Source organism: Ricinus communis, chromosome 1 (assembly GCF_019578655.1).
Source record: "Ricinus communis isolate WT05 ecotype wild-type chromosome 1, ASM1957865v1, whole genome shotgun sequence".
Taxonomy (NCBI): Eukaryota; Viridiplantae; Streptophyta; class Magnoliopsida; order Malpighiales; family Euphorbiaceae; genus Ricinus; species Ricinus communis.
Genome location: NC_063256.1, coordinates 359,510 through 379,568, shown reverse-complemented (window position 1 = coordinate 379,568; position 20,059 = coordinate 359,510). Strand labels below are relative to the sequence as shown.

Sequence of the window (20,059 nt, the reverse complement as noted above, 5' to 3'; positions counted from 1 at the left end):
TAAGGATTATAAGAGGCACCCCACGTTTATTGCAACCCTCTCATATCACATTTGGATTTAACAAGAGCTTTATACTGTAAAGTAAATATATATATACACACACTATATAAATTGGTATAACATCTTTTCAATTAGAAGGACCGTCCTCTTTTCTGACCCACTGTCTGACTTGTTTCCTCGCATTTTGTGTTACTTGCATTCTCCTGCCCAAGTTTCTGCGTTCCCTGGGGCTAGGTTTATTTGAAGAATCCCCAGTTTTTGTTTCCATAGAGACTCTTGAGTCTCTTTGCGTCTCTACAGTGGTTTCTTTGTTCACCATCTGGGCAGGCACAGTAACTGGTTGAGGAAGATACATGCCAGGCAAAACCACTAGACTTTTTTTTGGCTCGATTAAGCCATTGTTTTCTTGCTGTAGTTTCAATAAGGCCTCAAACTTCTGTCTTCTAATGCTCTCTGAATCAGACTGGAGTAACTCCTTATTGACTTCCTTTCTGTCAGAGCTCTGAAATCAACAAAATTAAGCAAATTAACATAATCATTGTTAAATGAACAAGAAATCGGTACAAAACAAAGAAAACACTCCTGACTAAAACTAATATCAAGCGTTAGGAGTATTCATAAGGGCAATAACATAATTAAACTCATCCAAAAAAAGAAAACAAAGCAGAAACAAGAGAAGAAGATATGGCGAGCAGATTATTGGGTTAAGCGCATTTCCTTCAACCTTAGCTTCATGACCTGTAATCAATTGTCCCATCCCATAAGTACCATAGATGCACTCTGAAGTCTACCATTATCTTCTTAGGCTGCATATCCTCTTGAACATAAAAGTCCAACAAGCACTTGCATATTTATGAAACATCATTTGCCACTGACTAGTTGTATCCAATCAAAGTTAACTTTTGGGAGTTGGAACATACAGGGAGGCGAGAGAGAGAGATATGGTGAGACCTTGAAGTTCAAATTGGGAGGCAATCCTACAGGAATATTCAATATTGCCACATGTCAAACTGATTGTTTTCTAGTCATATATAATACGTTGGCCTCCAACACATCCGCTGGGATCAATAAGTGAGAGTTTATAAACACTGAGACTCTCCAAACATAAAAATTACTTATGGAATTATAACGAAAACGAAAATTATTTGTCACACTGCACTACCGAGCCTTTCCTTTCTTTTCGTTTTCCCTAGAATTCTAAAAGATTGAGCAGACTAAGGTCAATGTAGGGAATGTCTTATCATGGAAAAAACCATTGCCAGTGCAAACTACAATAATTATACTAAACTGGAAAACAACAATAGAAGTTCATAGTTGGCATACCAATTCAAAGCAATGCACGCCAACCAAGCTGAGCACATGTTCAAAATCCTTGGTATGAAAGACCTTGCGGCAAACCGGACAGTTCCCCAAACTTTCTCCCATTAACTCATGTATAGCTAACAAGCCAGTTCATTGCAAGCAATTAGCATCATAATATAAAACAAAATGATGAAGAACTTCTGCATAAAACAAATTGTTAAAGGTTCTATATTATCTTAGGAAAAAAGTGTTTGCTCGTAAAACCACCATGGCAACATGATGGAGGATAAAGGAGGGCATTTGATAGAATATTTTTAGCACCAGCATTAGCAGATAAATTAGAACATGTTTCCATTTAAAATCAAGGACAGCTCTTCAACCCACTAAAAAGAAGATCCTAGCAAGTAAATGCTTTTATGTTTTTAACATATAACCAATAATTAAGGATGGAAATCACTTGCACCTTAAGTACTAATCCAAACATACCATTCTGATTAACCCTGCCTTCGACAAAATGCACAGTTGTGATAGATGACGAGCTGGCGTTGCTGTCTTTCTCTTTTTGGAGCCAGTTCCACCACCTCATAATGCATTCGCTGTCATAATTTGAGGGAGAAAAAAAAAGAAAAAGAAAAAGAAAGAAAAGAACTTTCATGCCATAATTTTGAGGGATAAAAACAAAAGAAAGGAGAACAAGAGGATGCACCAAATATACCTAATATTGGTTAAACAAAAGAGTTGAGATTTCTACCTATGAAAGCAATGGAAACAAGACATCAGCTTCATGAATGGCAGGGTTTCATCAGGTTCATCTTCTGGGACCAAAGGATACAGACACAATGGACAATTACCATCAGGATGATTCATAATAGAGAGCTTCTCCACTGCTTCCTAGGAATAGGAATCGATCAATCTTTGCCATTGCATACATTAATTAAGGAAATACAAAAGACAAGTTTTACACAGATGACTCTAGACTAACACATTTTTAACCACCATATGATGGAAGAAAACTGTATAGATGCACATCAACAATCAATCCCTTAAACCATGAGGGTCTCCTATGGTCTATAATATATCCAGTCATTGATAATACAGTTTTATCAATTGGATGACAATAATATAGTAATGATATTAATACTTGCAATGAAAAACAAGCTTAGAAAAAATGACTGTTACAACAATTACCTCACAAAGAGCTACAAGCATCAAACAAGAGGAGAGTTCACATGCTTTATCTTGTATGCTAGATATTAGCTGCTTCTGCCTTTGATCATCAAGGCCCTTGGATTCTATAAGATTAATACAGGGTGGTTCATTTGGATACTACCATGGACAATTAGAAAAGAATTAGTACATATTCAAATAAAAAATCGTAGTTCTTTTCTCAATCCACTATGCAATAGTAACAACTTAACATGGTAATGCAATTCACAAACAAGTGCCTATATCAATTGAGATTTCAAAACGAAGAAAAAAAAGAACATATATATATCGGACTAATACTTGTGGTTGCTGTGAGTTACCTTGGGACCTGCTCGTATCCCAATAATTGCTTCCACAAACTGCAGAAAAAGAAAGATTAAATCACAATGCTGAATCAAATGGAACCAAATCCCAATTTGTGCAGAATTTTCAAAATCAACGTTAATCTCTTACAGAAATTGAATTCAATTTAGCATCTTATACCCTTGTCTGGACAGCTTCAAAATGAAAGAACTCAATTCGATTTAATTCAAATTAGTCAATTCTGATGTTAAAGCACGTTGGAGATAACACCAAAATCGACGTTGTTTTGCAAGAATTCACTTCAACTGAAATGCTTGGCATTATTTATTCCAATCAGGCCTTAAATGAGACATCTGAGTAGCTTCAAATGCATTTACGAGTGTAATTGTATATAAAATGATACAAAAAAAACCCTAACACAATAAGAATGACCTGTTGGGAAGAGACATCGGCAGTTCGAGGCTTGATGTGTACATGAAGATGAGGAGGAAATGAATCAATAACTACACAGTCGTCTCCATACATTGCTTGAACCGCTTCCACTTCTATCAACACTTCTTCTTCTTCTTCTTCTTCCGCCATATTTTTTGTCCCGCTTTTTCTAAGAGAGGCCTTAAAGATTCTTAATGGGGAAATATGATTATCCGCTACTAGCACGGCGGTGGCCGATGGATGTCGCCAGCTTAGTAAGCGAACAGGGTGTAGTAAATAAAGAACTCGCCGCTTTCTTTAATCCGAGTTTTTTCTTCCGTTTCCGGAAAATCTTTATATGGCGATATTTCGTATTCCCGATAACTGGGTCTGCACCCAACCCAAACCAGTAGTTATTGCATTTATGCTGATAATTTGAGAATTACATCTTTATTTTATTTATGTTTTTTTTTTTTTTTAATGTGACCAAATTTGAAACATTGAGAAGGCTAATGAATAGACCGGAAGAAATTAGTTGAATTTTAATTATTTTAGTAAATAAAATTATAACTTCTATTTAAAAGCTAAATAGATCTCATTTTTATTGAAATTAATGAAATTGATCGTAACAATGTTAAAAATTGATTGAAAAAATAGATAATGATAGTAAAATAGAGCCAATAATTTTTAATTTTTAATTTTTAATAAAATAGATAAATTATTTTTACTATATTAAGATAAAAAAATAAATCATAAATAAATATTTATCCAAATTTTATTTTATTTAATTAATTTAAATAAAAAGTATGATAATACGCTTATAATTTTTTCAAAGTATGAATCTATTTAACCTTTAAATAAAAAATTTGGACCTATTTATTAAATTAGTTAATATTTGATTTATTTATTTTTCTTTCGATGAGATTTCAAAATTTCTAATAATGAAGAAAAAAAAAGGAAAGATATTTCAATTGCCAAATGAACTTCTCAATCACACAAAGCAATCTAAACACACAATTAACGACGTCTCATGAATAATGCATTATCTTATTAATACTGAAAGCAAAAAGAATCCAAAACTAACCCAAACAATCCAACAATATAATACTAAGCCAACATAGTAAAGAAATCCCAATGGATTTAATCAATTTAGCTAATCATGTTCATTATCAAAATCCACAAGAATATAATTACAATAAAGAGTAAAGGTAGAGAAACCCGATTACAATAAATTCAACAAAATATTTGACTTTTTATCTATTGTAATACTAATAAATTTTGTTTATTTCAAAAAATTAATTAAGTAGTTCACTTATCCGAATTTTTTATACAGTCAATAAATTTTTAATTCTAAAAAAATAGTAATCAATTATATTGATATGTTAATTTATAATATTAAAATTAGTTAATAGATAATTTTCTATTATTGCATTAACAAAATTTTAAAAAATTAAAGATATTTTAAAATAGTTAGTTTATTATTATTATTTTTTAAATACAATAAAATATTATATATTGAAAGTTTCATTAAATTGTATCTATCAACTTGATTTTATAATTAAGATAATAATAACGATCGTGTAACGCATGGGTAAACGACTAATTGTTTTAAACTATGAAACTCAAACGCATTTATATTTATCAATTAGGTTATATATAAACACCAAAATATCGACAACACCAAATGGAAGTAGGTAATTGCTTTTATAAATATAGATTTACAGTGTAAGCGTGCACAATTGATTTATGAAATCTTTATACTTCTATTTTAATTAATTTTATATTTCAACTTTTATTTATAACTGATCTCATCTCAAAAAACGCAAAAGAAAAACAAGCGGTGAATAACTACTATGATATAGATATTTTTCAATGAGTTAGGAAAAGACAAATATATAGTAATAAAAATTAAATAATAACGGTTAAAAAAATATAAATTCTCAAGTCACACAATTAAAATCTCTAAATTACACTGTAATCATATAAAAAAATACTTCAATCTGTCATTTTTTTTGTTAAAAATTAGATTATTATTTTTCGTTACAAGGAAGTGAGGGAGAGCATTCTATGCATATTAGCAAATTATAATAATGCCTTCACATGCTTATAAGTATTTAGCAATACGCTATTTTCCATGCTAGCAAAAAATCAATGAGATCGAATTGTAAAAGTAGTTTTTTAATGGTAAAATCGGTTATAAATAAAAATTAGGATGTGAAATTAGATAAACTAGAAGTAGAAAGGTATCAGAGGTTAAACGTGAAAAGTAAAAGAGTGAAATACTGTATTAACCTATGGTGTCTCGCTGAAATTTGGTAAAAGTTTGAAGTGTAAGGACTTTTAAAAGATAAATCAAGGCTTACGAATATCAATAAGAAATATGATTAAGTTCAGGGACTATTAATGAACTTAACTAGCCACTAAGCATTTTCAAAGTAAAATCGTTATGCGGGTCTTTAACCCGATAAATAAAGACATAGTGAAGTGGCTAAAGACTGTTTTCAAGCCTCAAACACGAGAGAGGCAACAGAAACCATGTCCATTCTCACGCTCCCCTTAGTCATTTCCTTTCTAAAACCCCAAACTGGCTGTTTATCCCTCTTCCGCCTCTACGCCGGCAGGTCAAATCCTAGCCGTCTCGGCCTCAATCGCCGGCATCTCACTAAAACCACCGTCTCTGCAATAAGCACATCTGCAGTGCAGCAACACTCTTCCGCTGGCCCCAATAGCGAGCCTCATAAAGCTTCCGTCCCTACCTTTCAACAAGCCATTCAGCGACTCCAGGTCAGTTCCTACTCCTACATCATCTATTTTGTAATTCACTACTTTTAAAAAAAAAATTCATGGTTCATGTTAGTTTTAGTAATTTTGTAGGAATATTGGGCTTCGGTGGGATGTGCAGTAATGCAATGCAGCAACACAGAGGTAATTCTATTAATACAATGGTCGCTTTTATTTTATAATGTTAATGTCTTTTTATAAATGTTATATTGCAATGCTTGTCCATTTAGTGTCTTGCTATGTTGACCAGGTTGGAGCTGGAACTATGAATCCTCTGACCTTCTTAAGAGTTCTTGGTCCTGAACCATGGAATGTAGCGTAAGTATGCTTTAGATACAAGTTTGCAGGTTTATATTTCTGCATTATATCTAAACAGTAAGTGACATATGAACAGATGAAGGACGGTGGTCTCACTACATATAGGAAACATGAATGACGCCTGAATCATTTGTAGTGATTTTCTAATTATTGTTCTATTGAGCTTATTATTATTATATTATTATTGTTATGATTATTGTTGTTGTTGTTGTTGTTGTTATTATCATTATTGTTGTTGTTGTTGTTATTATCATTATTGTTGTTGTTGTTGTTTATTTCCATTGCTTGGCGATTGTGTTGGTTGTAGATCAAATTATACTGCTTATATGGAGTTCTGATGGCAGGTATGCTGAGCCTAGTATCCGTCCAGATGATAGCCGTTATGGAGAAAACCCAAACCGGCTTCAGCGCCACACTCAATTTCAGGTTGATTGTTGGATTTGATTGATGCAATATTAAAGTTTCAATGGAGCTTCTTCTGGAAATGAACTAATGCGATTAAGATTTTCCCTCCGATTACCGTTTGTTGTTTATTTCAGGTTATACTTAAACCTGATCCTGGAAATTCTCAAGACCTCTTTATACGTAGCCTATCAGCTTTAGGTAGTAATTTTCACCTCCAGTTGATCATCATTAGTGAAATTGCACATAGTCTCTAGCTCTTCAGATCTCAATTCATGTGCAGCATGGGATACTGTAAAATATCTATGAACTGCTAAAACATTCAGATCACTACTTTATAAACCCCACCTAGGTGGAACTGATATAGATCGCCATTATCTGATTATCTGTTTCAAGTATTTTGTAAAATTATTACAATTGATAGAACAATGAACTTTTAATGGTTGTAGTTACTATCTTCCTTACAAACTTATTAGCTGGCTATGCTTTTTAATAATTATATACTTCGGCCTAAGGACGGTAGAGGTTATCTGCATTCACATGTTATTCTTCTTTTTCTGGTTTCTTTCAATAGGTGCTTGACCGTTTGATTGCTTTATTTTCACAGGCATCGATGTCAGTGAACATGACATACGATTTGTGGAGGACAATTGGGAGAGCCCAGTAATTTATCATCTTTTTTACCCAGTTGCATATTATACACGTTTATGCAGTTTTGTATGTCAATTTGCTGATGAGCAAATTGAATTTTGTTGCCCTGGAAATTCTTGCAGGTACTTGGTGCATGGGGTTTGGGCTGGGAAATTTGGATGGATGGGATGGAGATCACTCAGTTCACCTACTTTCAGCAGGTTTTCCTCTACATCTGCCCAAATATTTGAATTATGTTTATGGCTTTTTGCATTTGGATTGTTTGGGAAGTAGAGGAAAGGGGAAAAGGACAAGTTTCAGACAATCCTTTTGGGTGATTTCCCTAGTGAGGTTGAATATAAAAATGATTGTTTCCCCTGACTGAGGTTGGACTTCATCCTTTCCTGATTTCTGAGTTTTATGGTGAGTAGGGAAAGGGGAAAGGGAGAAGTGTCAGACAATCCTTTTAGGTGATTTCCCTAGTGAGGTTGAATATAGAAATGATTGTTTCCCCTGACTGAGGTTGAACTTCATTCTTCCATGATTTCTGAGATTTATGGTGTTTCCGTTTTATTTTCTGGTTTCTCCCTCCTGCTTTTCTTAGGCTGGAAGTCTTCAGTTGTCACCGATATCTGTTGAAATCACTTATGGCCTTGAGAGGATACTTATGTTGCTTCAGGTCAACTCGCTATCTTTTCTTTTCCTTTTCTTTCATGCTTTGGTATTGTATTTGTAACCTTAGCTAATATATTTTTAAAATAACTGGCAGGGAGTTGATCATTTTAAGAAAATTCAGTATGCTGATGGGATTACATATGGAGAATTGTTCCTAGAAAATGAGTAAATGAACTATTTCTTTTTTCCCCTAAACACTGTCCACATTTGAATGCGTGTTACTTATTTTTCAACATCAGCAACATATGATGGTAGTTTAGATCAATATTTTGTATATTTCTCTCCTTTTGCACCCCTCCTTATGGTTTACTCTGCTTGAACCTTGTTCACACCTGCTATAATTTTTTAGCGTGTGTTACTTTCGGCATCTATCTATTTTTCATCTTTCATGTCAGTATTCTGCATCTTGAATTTGTCTTTCACTGTTTAGTTATCTAAAAGATGCAAATCATGAAAATGTTACAGTTGTTTTTCAGGAAGGAAATGAGTGCATATTATTTAGAACATGCCAGCGTTCAACACGTTCAAAAGCACTTTGATTTTTTTGAGGAAGAAGCTCGTACCTTGCTTGCTTCAGGCCTTGCAATTCCTGCGTATGTTCAAGAACTTTTAGTTTCTTTTTTTCACCTGAATTACATGGATTATAATCCAAGTTTGTTAAAATTAATGTTTGCTCAACATGCTAGGTATGATCAGCTTCTGAAGACATCTCATGCTTTCAATATCTTGGATTCTAGAGGTTTTATTGGTGTAACTGAACGTGCTCGTTATTTTGGTCGAATGCGTAGGTAAGGTTATTTTTTCTTACTTCTGTCCAGGTAGAAACAGCTGTGGATGAGGAGCGGTAGTGTTTTGATATGACAATCAATTGAGATGAAAGAGGGATTCTCAATTACACATATAATGTCAGAAATTCAGTCAGTTCATCTGAGGTCGTGTCATATTAGTTTGCTTTGATAACGTCAATGTGGAGAAACAGACACATGATACTTGACGAAGAACGGATTAGTATAGCTTGAAGACAATATGTTACTTGAAACAGAACTGTCTGTGGATTAACCTTTCTCAATTTGGTTTTCTTGTTGTTGCACAGTTTAGCTCGGCAATGTGCCCAACTTTGGTTAAAGACCAGGGAGTCCCTTGGACATCCACTAGGTACTGTTTCTGAAACAGTTCATCTTGCATCTGCCGAGGAAGTTTTGGATGCTGCAGTCAAAAAGGTTAGTTTAGGTCCATCCACCCCCTCTCTCTTAAGGTGCTGTTCTATGCTCTCTTTGCATACAAGCACTCCCTACAAAAATAGGAACAAAGAACCTTTAAAGCTTGCAAATACTTTGTTCCTGTATTCTTTTATTGAGATGAACAGTGATCATATGCTCATGATTTTTTTTTTGGAAATTTCACCTTCTAAGTAATTAGTTGGACTTATTTCTGTTGTGCTAGGAACATTCTGTCTCCTTCCTTTTTGAATGGCTCAAAAAGGCTGTAGGAACATTATTACTCAACCACTTATGTACAGATAGTATGCTGGTTTCATACAGCTTTAGCCACATGAGAACACACAAATTACATGCATATACACCAGAGAAACAAAAACAGATATTCACACACATAGAAATAGCTGACTTCTTTTCCCCATATGAATGTTGGATGCCTTGAGTCTATGGTTCTATTTTATTTAGTTACGTTTGATGTGTAACAATTGTTACTATAATCTTACGCAACTATTTTGTTACTTGTGTAGCAGGTGCATGACGGCCCAAGGTCATTTGTTTTAGAAATTGGGACTGAAGAGATGCCTCCTCAAGATGTAGTTCATGCAAGCCAGCAAGTATGATATAATTCCACATGAAGCATGTGGCACGTTCTTCCCTATAATTCTTGATTGAACACATTTCAATTATAAGCATTTAATTGGTTAACTGCTTTGTGTTTCATTCCTTATTTTTGCTTGATACTATTAAATTGTCCAATTAAACATGTTGATTTCCTGCATAATGATCTGCTGTAATTTCTATGGTTATAAGTTTTTAATCCAATGGCTTCGCTAACGCTACTTGCTGCTGGTTACAGCTGAAAGATTTAGTGGTGCAATTACTAGAAAAACAGAGACTGAGACATGGTGAAGTTCAGGCTTTTGGCACTCCCCGTCGACTAGTGGTATAATTATGCTTTTGGCTCCCATTGCTTCCTGTTGACAATTCTAGATCTTGTGAAAGGCATGGTTTGTCTCCCTATGGTAATTGGATATCCTCTATGCCATTCCGATATTAAGTGATTGCCCACCTAACAACAAGGTTCTCGCCATCGAGCAGTTTGCTTCTTCATTACCATCTTTATTGGTTTATCAATCACCTGTCATATACATGTTACATTTGTTGTGTATTTTATATAAGAACACAGAGAACAATCTGTAACTGTTTAAGAAAATTCTGTAAATTGATTAATGTTCTGCAAGTTCCCATAGACTTTTAGTTATATAACATTAACACCCCATGAAAAAGAAGTCCCATCCAAACTTTTGGGCCATATGGTTCAAGCCCATATTCTAGTGCTTTTAGGGTGGCCAAGGAGGTTGTTATGTTGAGATTTGCATGTCAGTTGTGAGTTTCACAAGGTTGTTCAACCGTGACACTACCCATTGCAAGTGTTGACACTTTGTCTACATTTCCTTGTACTTATTATAATCTTCCCTTCCTTGGTTCTAAAATATTTGAATGTTTATAACCTAGGCCCTATTATTGCATTTCCAGGTTTGTGTTGAGAGTCTTTCCGCTAAGCAACCAGAGATTGAAGTTGAAGTTCGAGGACCCCCTGTTTCAAAGGCCTTTGATGAGCAAGGAAATCCTACAAAGGTTTTCTAATAGTTATTATTAAGCAAGATGCAGTTCATGCTTTGAAAGTAATTGGCATTTGACTATTTTCATATGTACTTTTTAAAAATTCTGCTTGGTGAAAAAATTTGTAGGCTGTATATTCTTTATTTGCAATATGATGTTTAATATTTTTCTCATTTGTACCAAAACCAAAAAAGTAGAAGAAATAATACTGCTATGTTCCACACTTCATTCTGTGGATAGTAGTAGTGCATAAATCATAAATTGCTTTTGCATGTTTCTGTTCCCATTGGTTTATATATATACACACACACATAACATTTAGTTTGTTATTTCATGCTAGGCTGCTGAGGGTTTTTGTCGTAGATACAATATACCCCTGGACTCGTTATTTAGAAAGGCTGATGGTAAGTTAGTCCAGATGCATGTTCCATTAGAATTTGAACCTGTATGTTACTTCAGATTTTTAATTTTTACTGATTTCCTTGTTTCCTTCTTGTGATATGTCATACTAATATTCTTTTCTTTTAAACTTCTGTGTAATTTTCTTTGTATATGAATTTCTTAGGAGCAGTTTGTAAGTTAACCATGTTACACTGAATGTTGTTCTATCATCCTTGTTTTTATTTTTTCTGCAAGGACTTGCCATTTTAAAATTCTAAACTGTTTTCTGTTGCCTAGAAATATCATCTTATCCTCTGTTAAGCACAGTTAATCAGGTACCTGCCTAACTTGGTAATTTTTGGTGTATGCTTTGTAATATCCATGTTATTGGTTTTTGCGTGCATATAACACATTATAGTTCTGGAAATTCCAAGAAGTCCAAAGCCATTTCAACAGTGACTAAAAATCTTGGGAATGCTACTGGCATTTTTTATTTTATTTTATAATCACTGGGGAAGAACTTGGTGGGACTAAAAAACAGCGTTTTTAAGTAAGGTCACTCAAGCCTTCCATTTCTTTTTCTTTTTTTCACTGCAGGGAAAACAGAATATATTTATGCCCGTGTGACAGAGGCTGCTCGACTTGCTTTGGAGGTTGATCTATGATCTATCTCTTTTTGCTAGTTGTATACATTATCTTAGCATGTGATGGTTTTTGGTAGTTATACTCTTGTGTAGAGAATGAGATGCTTGGTCTTGTGAAAAGACTTCGTATCCTTTTTGTTTTTGATGGGTCTGTTCCTGTTTTATCTACTTTCTCTAGCCTGTTTTCCATGAATAAACCATGTATCTAATTTGCTTATGCAAATGTTGCTGTATTTTGGTTATCTAATACTCAAACTAATGTTATCTTTGTATTTTAGATTCTATCTAAAGATTTGCCAGTTGCCATCAGTAGAATATCATTTCCAAAGACAATGCGATGGAACTCTCAGGTAATTGCATGGATGATTTCCATTCAGAGGCCTCCTGTCTTCATATTTTGTTGGAAAGAATATTACTATGTTTGAAGTACACCTCTGGAAAGTGTTTAGATATGTCACCCATTTGCTGTCTTGCCATGTGATTTTTTTAGGTCATGTTCAGTAGGCCAATTCGATGGATTATGGCCTTGCATGGAGATTTGGTTGTTCCATTTATTTATGCTGGAGTATTAAGGTATTAATGACTAGCTATGTTCATTTGCATTTATCCGTCTTTTAATCTGCTTTCATAATTCCATATCAATTGGCTTAGCTGGGATAACGGTATCAATCATTGACGCATAAGCTATTGACCCTACTAGAAGTGCAGAATTGTGCGTTTCAAGTGGAATTTAGGCTATATGATGCCTGAATAGTTGGATAACTTTGTCTAAGCCTCGCATGCTAACGTTCTTTATATTCCCTCTTTTCTTTAGTTCTTAAACCTTTCTAGTGCACAGCAACAGCAGCTTGTTGGCTGTCTAAAATTGCATTTGAAAGACCAAGATTGGCAAAGCCAAATCTTGCAATTACTTGACACTATTGATTGAACTTGGCAGGACTAACCTATTCAAAGATTACAAAGTAGATAGAAGAATTTTACAAATTTAACAAATTTAATGATTTACAAATATGCATGTTATTAGAGAATTTAACAACTGTAGGACCTTTGATACTCAGTTTTTGGTTTGTGGTTTCAATGACGTCCCCGTCTCATCTCATGAATATGACATCACTCATTTGTTGTCAATAATTGTGATAATAAATGAGTCTGAAAGTATATGAAAATTTCCCTGTTTTGGCTCATGAATGTGGTGTTTAAAGAATTAGACATTTTAAATTCCTTTACTAGAAGGGTTCAAAGAGGTCAACAGCCAATAACACTTCTTTTCAACAGAGCAGTTCATAATGTTGTATATCTTATTACCTATGTTTGTGTCAGCTTCTTTTAGATATAAATTCTTAAATTTCCTGTTTCTCAATGCAGTGGCAACATATCTTATGGCCTGCGAAATACTCCTTCAGCTACTGTTGAGGTATGTGTAAAAAAGATAACTCGCTGAAAATCTCTAAACTTCTTCTGCTCTTGAAATGTCGTACTAACTGCTAGTTCAATTCAGATATATTCGTATATGTGAGAAATCAATACAAATGACTTGCAGAAATTCCCTGAACTCGCGCCAAAAAAACTGCATTCAACTAAGATCATTAGTTTTATTTACAAAATCATATTTAAAATGGTATTAGAAGAGCAAATAGGTGGCCTTGTATTTTGGTCGAGATTTTTTAATATTCCATTGGCCTTCTGGTTCATTTCAGTTCAACAATCTTTTCTCATCCCATTTTAAATGGAGTTCCCTTTCATTACATTTCATATTTATGATACAAGTAGTGTAGGTTGTGGAACTTTTTTCAAATTCCTCACATGTATTTAGATTGTATAATTTGCAATTTTGGCTTGGTCATCCGCTATCGTGCATTCTATTACTTGAGTTTCCATTTAATACTCCATAAAAAAACTTCTCAGGTTGAAAATGCAGAATCATATGCTAGTATAATGAGGAATGCTGGAATTCATATTGAAATTGAGGTACCGTTTACGGGTTTGTCGCATTTAAATTGTTTTTCGTTTTCTTCTATTAATAATTGGTTTAGACGTAATATCAACTGACCAATTTACTTATTTTGACACACAGGAAAGAAAAAGAAGTATCTTGGAGCACTCCAATGCATTAGCAAAAAGTGTCAATGGCCACATCATTATTCAGGAAAACTTACTTAATGAGGTAATTGTGGTCCTCATTGCTTTTATTGAAATGTATTAATGCTAACGCATGTCCGTGATCAATCTCCCCTTAATGCTGTAGGTTGTAAATCTTGTCGAGGCACCTTTTCCAGTTCTTGGGAAGTTCAAAGAGTCCTTCTTAGAACTTCCAAAAGATCTTCTAACAATGGTAAACCTTATAAGCTTGATTATAAGCGACATTTTGACTCCTCATGGTGCTTTCTTGTGCTGTTTTTATATAAGTGAGCATTTGATGCTAATTACCTGCATGCATTATTTGTTCTAATATATAAGTAGCATTTGATGATAATTACCTGCATGCGTTGTTTGTTCTAATAAACGTAAAAATCATTGAAGATCAAATCCTTCTTCACAACTCAAGTCATTAGCTTTGTGCGTTATCTGGGGTTAGTCGAATACTTTCCTTGGTCAAGAAAGCTTGGCAAGTTTTTTCTTCTCTACAGAAAGTTCTAAATTGTTTATATGTTGGAGAAAGCTTATGTCTGACTATTGAAAACAATGAGTTGCTGATTTTGGTTCTATTGTAGTGCGTAATTGACTAGGTTACCCATCTAAGGCTTTAAAAGCTGAAATCTTGGGAAATCTATATATGGTACATTTAATGAAAAGATGCTGCAAACTTGAATAAATTGTGCAATAATTGGTAATGATGCTGTGATGTTTGCAGGTCATGCAGAAGCATCAGAAGTATTTTGCCGTAACTGATGAAACTGGAAAGCTTCTTCCATATTTCATTGCTGTGAGCTTTTCTTTCCAGTTATGCTTTTCAAGTTGTTGCTTACACATCATAAAGTGACACGTTTCCTTTTAGGTGGCAAATGGAGCAATCAATGAGATGGTAGTAAGGAAAGGGAATGAAGCTGTGCTCAGGTAGATGTGTGTCTTACTCTTACCTAATTGCTAGTAATTTTTCTAGAAGGAAGGACACATCTGTTTGGATTTCTTAGTTCCTTAAAATCATACAGCTGAGAATTTGCATTTAGGATGTCACTTCCTTCAAGTGATTGGCTATTTCAACTTTCTTGTTTCTCTTTTAGCATGGGCTACAATGTTTTCATGGATAACCTTTTCATCTGATTTTTTTTTATATATAATTCTTCTTCTTCTTTCTTTTATGTTGTACTTGAAAGATAAGTTGAGCCTTTTATTTATCTGTGCAGAGCTCGTTATGAAGATGCAAAATTTTTCTATGAGATGGATACCAGAAAGAAGTTTTCAGAGTTCCGGAGTCAATTAAAAGGGATTCTTTTTCATGTAGGTTATTCATGGCTCATTAGGTGTTTGAAGGAAGGAATTGTACATATTAAATCTGAATCTCTTCTTCAACTTTGAAGCTCAAAAATGCTACACATATTTCCATATTGATTATCGAGTGGTATATTTGCAATTCAGTAACTCTTATGCTTTTCATCATGTCAAATAAAACAGGAAAAACTTGGAACAATGCTTGACAAGATGACGCGCATTGAAAACATGGTCACCAAACTAAGTGCATTGTTGGGGATCAGGGAAGATTTGCTTCAGACTGTCCAGGATGCTGCATCTCTGGCTATGTCAGATCTTGCTACAGCTGTTGTGACAGAATTCACTTCACTCTCTGGAATAATGGCACGCCATTATGCTCTTAGAGATGGTTACTCGGAGCAGGTCCTTGATTAAACTCTTGACGTATCAGCTTTTGCACCTCTATGACCTCCTTTCATGTTTATAATATTGTACAAAAAAAATATTCTTGCAAAGCAACTGGAAGACTGCATACACCTAATCCTCCCCAAAGACAATAATCTGGGAATGCTAGTCCACCAAAACACCCTTTCATCTCTTATATTTGTTAATAGAAATGATCCCTCTTCCTTGAATTGATGTTGTATTAGTCCTACTTTAGTGTTTCATATTGAATATCAGTTTCTGTTGTATTTGTTTTCCAGGATTAACCATGCTTCTTTTTGTTTTTTATGCATGTTTTGCTCTTAGGTTGCAGAGGCTTTGTTAGACATCACACTCCCTAGATTTTCTGGAGATGTACTTCCAAAAACTGATGTTGGTATCCTTTTGGCAGTTGCTGACAGGTGAAGAAAGTCATAACTGACAACATTGCTTTCTAATCTTTCTGGAGTGTAATTAAAGTATGATGAGTTTATGATATAAGGCATGCATGCTACAGTATTTGAAGCTTTGCTTGTAGAGATTGAAAAATACACATTTTTCTCTCTTGTTGGTGATCTCATTTTCAAACAAATGGGGAAGAGGTAATGCCCTTGGCAAACCTCTGTCTTCCAGTGGAAACGAATAAATGCAACAATTGAATGTGTGAAACAGAAACCATGAATATGAAAAGCTAATGCAAGTACAACTAGTTTCTGAAGGTACATCTAGGAAACTGCATTTAATTTTAAAGCTTTTCTCCGTCCACTTGACGATGACAGTCAAATGATCTATTAAAATTTGTTCTCTCTTGTGAATTACCAGCAGTTACTAAAGAAATGAGGTATTGTAATAATCTTTAACTCCTTAATGGACAGATGCACAAAAGCACATGTGTTTTTCTGTGCGTGCCTGAGGATACTGTGAATCAGTTTGCACATGTGGTCTAGAATGTCTCTTTAGTGTGTTAATAATGTGAAAGTTGCTTGCAGATTAGACAGCCTTATTGGTTTATTTGCTGCTGGTTGTCAGCCTAGTTCCACTAATGATCCGTTTGGCTTGCGAAGAATTTCTTATGGCCTAGTAAGTTAATTGATTACTTTTCGGGAGGCTTTGAGCTAAATAAGGATTTTCTAATCTACTGCTGCATTGGTTTGTTTAGGTCCAAATACTGGTGGAGAAAGAGAGAAATTTGGATTTGGCGCATGCTTTAAGACTTGCAGCAGATGTTCAACCTATTAAAGTTGATGCCCACCTGATAGATGATGTAAGAATGTTCTTTTGATATCAAAAATATTAACCAATAATTCATGCGATTGACTTTTACATTAGGAACCAAAGTCTTTCTCATATTCATAGTCTGATTTACCAGGACTCCTCATCCAATAATGTCACATTCTATGGCTGACATGTCACTGATACTTGCATTGTTCATAATTTATTACTTTCTGGTGCCTTTTAACGCCGTACTTTATCTTTGATCTTCATGTGCCTATATAGATAGATAGATATATAATAGCCCCATTTTGATTTGTTTACTGCAAATATGACCATCGAATGTGATGATTGAAATTTCCTTTTCTTCTAGGCGTATCAATTTGTTACTCGAAGACTAGAGCAATATCTGGTAAGTATGCTTCTTTGACTTCAACAGTGCTTAGTCAGTTTAGTATACTTGCCGAGTTTTGTGCTTGATAAAAATAGTAAGATGAAGAAATCATTCATTGACAAAAATGTAATGCAGAGAAATACAATAACTTTTATCATGCTTTATCCAGAAAATATTTTAAATGTCTCCCTAGCAGGTGAGATAGAGAATACATGAAGGCACAACTGCAAAGAGAAAAGTTTAAGCTAAAGAAAATCTGAACTTTTGAATGAACTGTTAAGTTATAAGATCCTTACATTTGAAGATCATCTCCTTTCTTTTCTCCAAAATATTGATGGACAAAAAGTTTGATGGAAAAGGTGAAGTTGTCAGATATACCTGAAACCATACTGATTTTCACGTTTCAAAGGTGGTTTGTTTTCTTAAAACATTAATCTGGCATAACATAGTTATGTTGGTAAAGATTGTAACTTCTTTTTTTCTTTTTGAAGATTGTTTCTGAGTACAGTGTTTTTGTGAGTTGTGACTTTCTAGTTTTGGACTGCATAATGAGGATGTACTATTCATATTGAGGTGTTTTCAGGTTGATAAGGAAATCAGTCCAGAAATTGTCCGTTCTGTCCTTGCGGAACGTGCAACTTTGCCTTGTCTGGCTGCCAGGACTGCATATAAAGTAAGTGGACTTGCTTATCCTTTAATTTTTCATCTATTTGTAACTTTTCGTAATTCGATGACCAGAAATTCATAATCCCATTAAAGTTTTAAAACAAAATTTCTAGTCTCATACCATCCTATCATGATGCATTTATGTAGATGAAGTTAACTTGTGTAACTGGGTAATTTGAGAGATATGAGCTAAATTGTATGTTTCCAGAAAGAAACAAAATAAGGAAATCAGATGATCTTAGTGTTGCTAAGCCTATTCCACATGCTATATAAAACAGAAACAGTAATATTTGCTTGTTGTAGATATAGATGGCTTGATCCCATAAAAAATGATGAAATGGATGGATGGCTGACATGTTTGCAGCAATAATATCTTAAATTAGAATGGTTTGAATCACACACTTCTGTTTATCAGAAAGACTGCGGCCGTGGGGATTCCTAACTCTTTGTTCTGAATAGACTCTTAGTCAGGAAATTTCTCAACATCTTTGTAGAACTCTCTTTTCAAAAATTAAATTAAGATTGAAGTTAATAGTATGGAAACATCTGTTAAAACATATAATTGATGCTTTTTAGTGTGTAGATAATGTAAGAGTAAAGAATTAAAAGATATTCGTACTTGCCATTTTCTAATGTTTTTGAATGATATCAATTCAAATTTATGCTGAATTAAGAATTGTTTCAGATGGAGACCTTGTCAAGGGGCAATCTTTTCCCAGAAGTAATTGAAGCATATTCTCGTCCTACAAGAATTGTCCGTGGAAAGGATGTGGTCTCCGATATTGAGGTACGCCTTTGTCTATACTCACTAGCTGTTTTTCTTTTCCAACCCCAAAATCATCAGGTTCATGATTTAGAGAATGTATTATTGCTTGATGTACGTGTTTATATTGCTGATATAGTTGACTGAAGTTATCACTTCATTTATTTAATAAATATTTTAGTTGAGAAACTGTACTGCTGATGTATATGCTAACCTGTGGCAGCATATCATCCCCTTTTAATGGAATAGTTTTTATTTATAATTAGGTGGATGAGGCTGCATTTGAGACGGCGGAAGAGAGAGCCTTATGGAGCATTTTCTTGTCCACAAAAAGCAAAATTTTTCCTGGTACAAAAGCTTTTCTGTTATACTACTATCCATAATAGTGAGTAGTGAGACTGTAATTTCTTTGGAACGTTGATTTTTTTGGGTTCTGAAGGTTGGCAATTTTATCTTTCAAAGTTTGCATTATAATGTAGGATATAAAAATGATTAATTTAACCAACTGCGAATTAATTATTCCTTTCTTACAGACATCGAGGTGGATGAGTTTGTGGAAGTCTCTTCAGAGCTACTACAACCACTCGAGGATTTCTTCAATAATGTCTTTGTCATGGTGGTATGTTTTCTATGAAACTCATTAATTCATGCGGTTGAAGTGCTATATATATATATGTCTCTGTACCATCTGCTATGAATTCATATATATTCTGTGGGTTTCTTGGTTCGTTCTTGATCCGTTCCATGTTAACATCCTGTGATGTGTGTAGCAGAAGTATGGTCTAACATTGCGTTTGCTTGCAAGCAGGAAGATGAAAGGATCAGGAAGAACAGGCTTGCTTTGCTGAAGAAAATTGCAGATCTGCCTCGAGGAATAGCAGACCTGTCAGTTTTGCCAGGGTTTTAGATTTTGCCAACCATCTATCTAGTAAAGCAAACTATTAGGAGAAAAGGAAAGGTGAGAGATAAATGAAGGTGAGAAATGAATAAACAATTTGGGAAATTTACAGTATTATTTTATTTATTTGTAAATGAAGCCTGAAGCTACAGTAAGGGTTGTAAAAATTTTGTAACATTGATTTATTGATGATTTATATCCAATCATACTTTAGAATTGAGCTTAGTTTGTCATCAGGGTTAGCAGCTTGGACTGAGCTAATATAGCCGGAAAACCCCATTAAATACGTTTGGTTTTTTGGTAGCCGAAGTGGGTTTGTCTCGAGTTGGGCAAATCATCCACTCAATTAACTCGGAAGCAAGTTGCAGGTTAGCAGGCGGAGATGCTAATAACAAGGGAAAT

The 20,059-nt window shown here is 34.3% G+C and overlaps 2 protein-coding genes across 4 annotated transcripts; one reads left to right on the top strand and one right to left on the bottom strand.

The window, feature by feature from the left end:
- On the bottom strand, nt 1-3,704 carry LOC8277435 (E3 ubiquitin-protein ligase RNF25). Its single transcript, XM_002511534.4, has 7 exons — nt 3,244-3,704; nt 2,829-2,867; nt 2,491-2,628; nt 2,054-2,193; nt 1,789-1,898; nt 1,324-1,439; nt 1-502 (listed from the first exon to the last, which is right to left on the bottom strand). Exons 1-7 carry the CDS (start codon nt 3,391-3,393, stop codon nt 128-130), a joined length of 1,068 nt encoding a protein of 355 aa, XP_002511580.1. The 5' UTR covers nt 3,394-3,704; the 3' UTR covers nt 1-127.
- A 2,001-nt stretch (nt 3,705-5,705) lies between these two features.
- Nucleotides 5,706-19,877, top strand: LOC8277436 (glycine--tRNA ligase, chloroplastic/mitochondrial 2). 3 transcript variants are annotated; one of them, XM_015729037.3, is made up of 36 exons: nt 5,706-6,006; nt 6,097-6,147; nt 6,254-6,321; nt 6,666-6,747; nt 6,861-6,924; nt 7,331-7,386; nt 7,497-7,574; nt 7,958-8,032; nt 8,123-8,193; nt 8,505-8,621; nt 8,715-8,816; nt 9,122-9,248; nt 9,773-9,859; nt 10,102-10,188; nt 10,782-10,883; nt 11,209-11,272; nt 11,847-11,902; nt 12,172-12,243; nt 12,384-12,466; nt 13,259-13,307; nt 13,799-13,861; nt 13,968-14,057; nt 14,139-14,225; nt 14,745-14,816; nt 14,889-14,947; nt 15,238-15,331; nt 15,506-15,724; nt 16,052-16,146; nt 16,714-16,804; nt 16,884-16,988; nt 17,310-17,348; nt 17,914-18,003; nt 18,682-18,783; nt 19,026-19,107; nt 19,293-19,378; nt 19,568-19,877. In XM_015729037.3, the coding sequence occupies exons 1-36, from the start codon at nt 5,758-5,760 to the stop codon at nt 19,664-19,666; spliced, it is 3,213 nt and encodes a 1,070-aa protein (XP_015584523.1). In that variant the 5' UTR covers nt 5,706-5,757; the 3' UTR covers nt 19,667-19,877. The 3 variants fall into 3 exon arrangements, with proteins under 3 accessions (XP_015584523.1, XP_002511579.1, XP_048232461.1); XM_002511533.4 differs by having other exon boundaries at nt 5,707-6,006; nt 9,776-9,859; XM_048376504.1 differs by having other exon boundaries at nt 5,865-6,006; nt 6,086-6,147.
- Nucleotides 19,878-20,059: the final 182 nt, after the last annotated feature.

What these genes read in the sequence shown, in the direction of transcription:
- LOC8277435 (XM_002511534.4), bottom strand. Translation starts at nt 3,393, where the DNA reads ATGGCGGAAGAAGAAGAAGAAGAAGAAGTGTTGATAGAAGTGGAAGCG. An exon ending in TGTTTCCATTGCTTTCATAG is followed by an intron (nt 1,899 to 2,053) that starts GTAGAAATCTCA and finishes AAATTATGACAG; the next exon opens with CGAATGCATTATGAGGTGGT. An exon ending in AGGCAGGGTTAATCAGAATG is followed by an intron (nt 1,440 to 1,788) that starts GTATGTTTGGAT and finishes CTGGCTTGTTAG; the next exon opens with CTATACATGAGTTAATGGGA.
- LOC8277436 (XM_015729037.3), top strand. Translation starts at nt 5,758, where the DNA reads ATGTCCATTCTCACGCTCCCCTTAGTCATTTCCTTTCTAAAACCCCAA. An exon ending in TGCAATGCAGCAACACAGAG is followed by an intron (nt 6,148 to 6,253) that starts GTAATTCTATTA and finishes TATGTTGACCAG; the next exon opens with GTTGGAGCTGGAACTATGAA. An exon ending in TAAAAGGGATTCTTTTTCAT is followed by an intron (nt 15,332 to 15,505) that starts GTAGGTTATTCA and finishes CAAATAAAACAG; the next exon opens with GAAAAACTTGGAACAATGCT.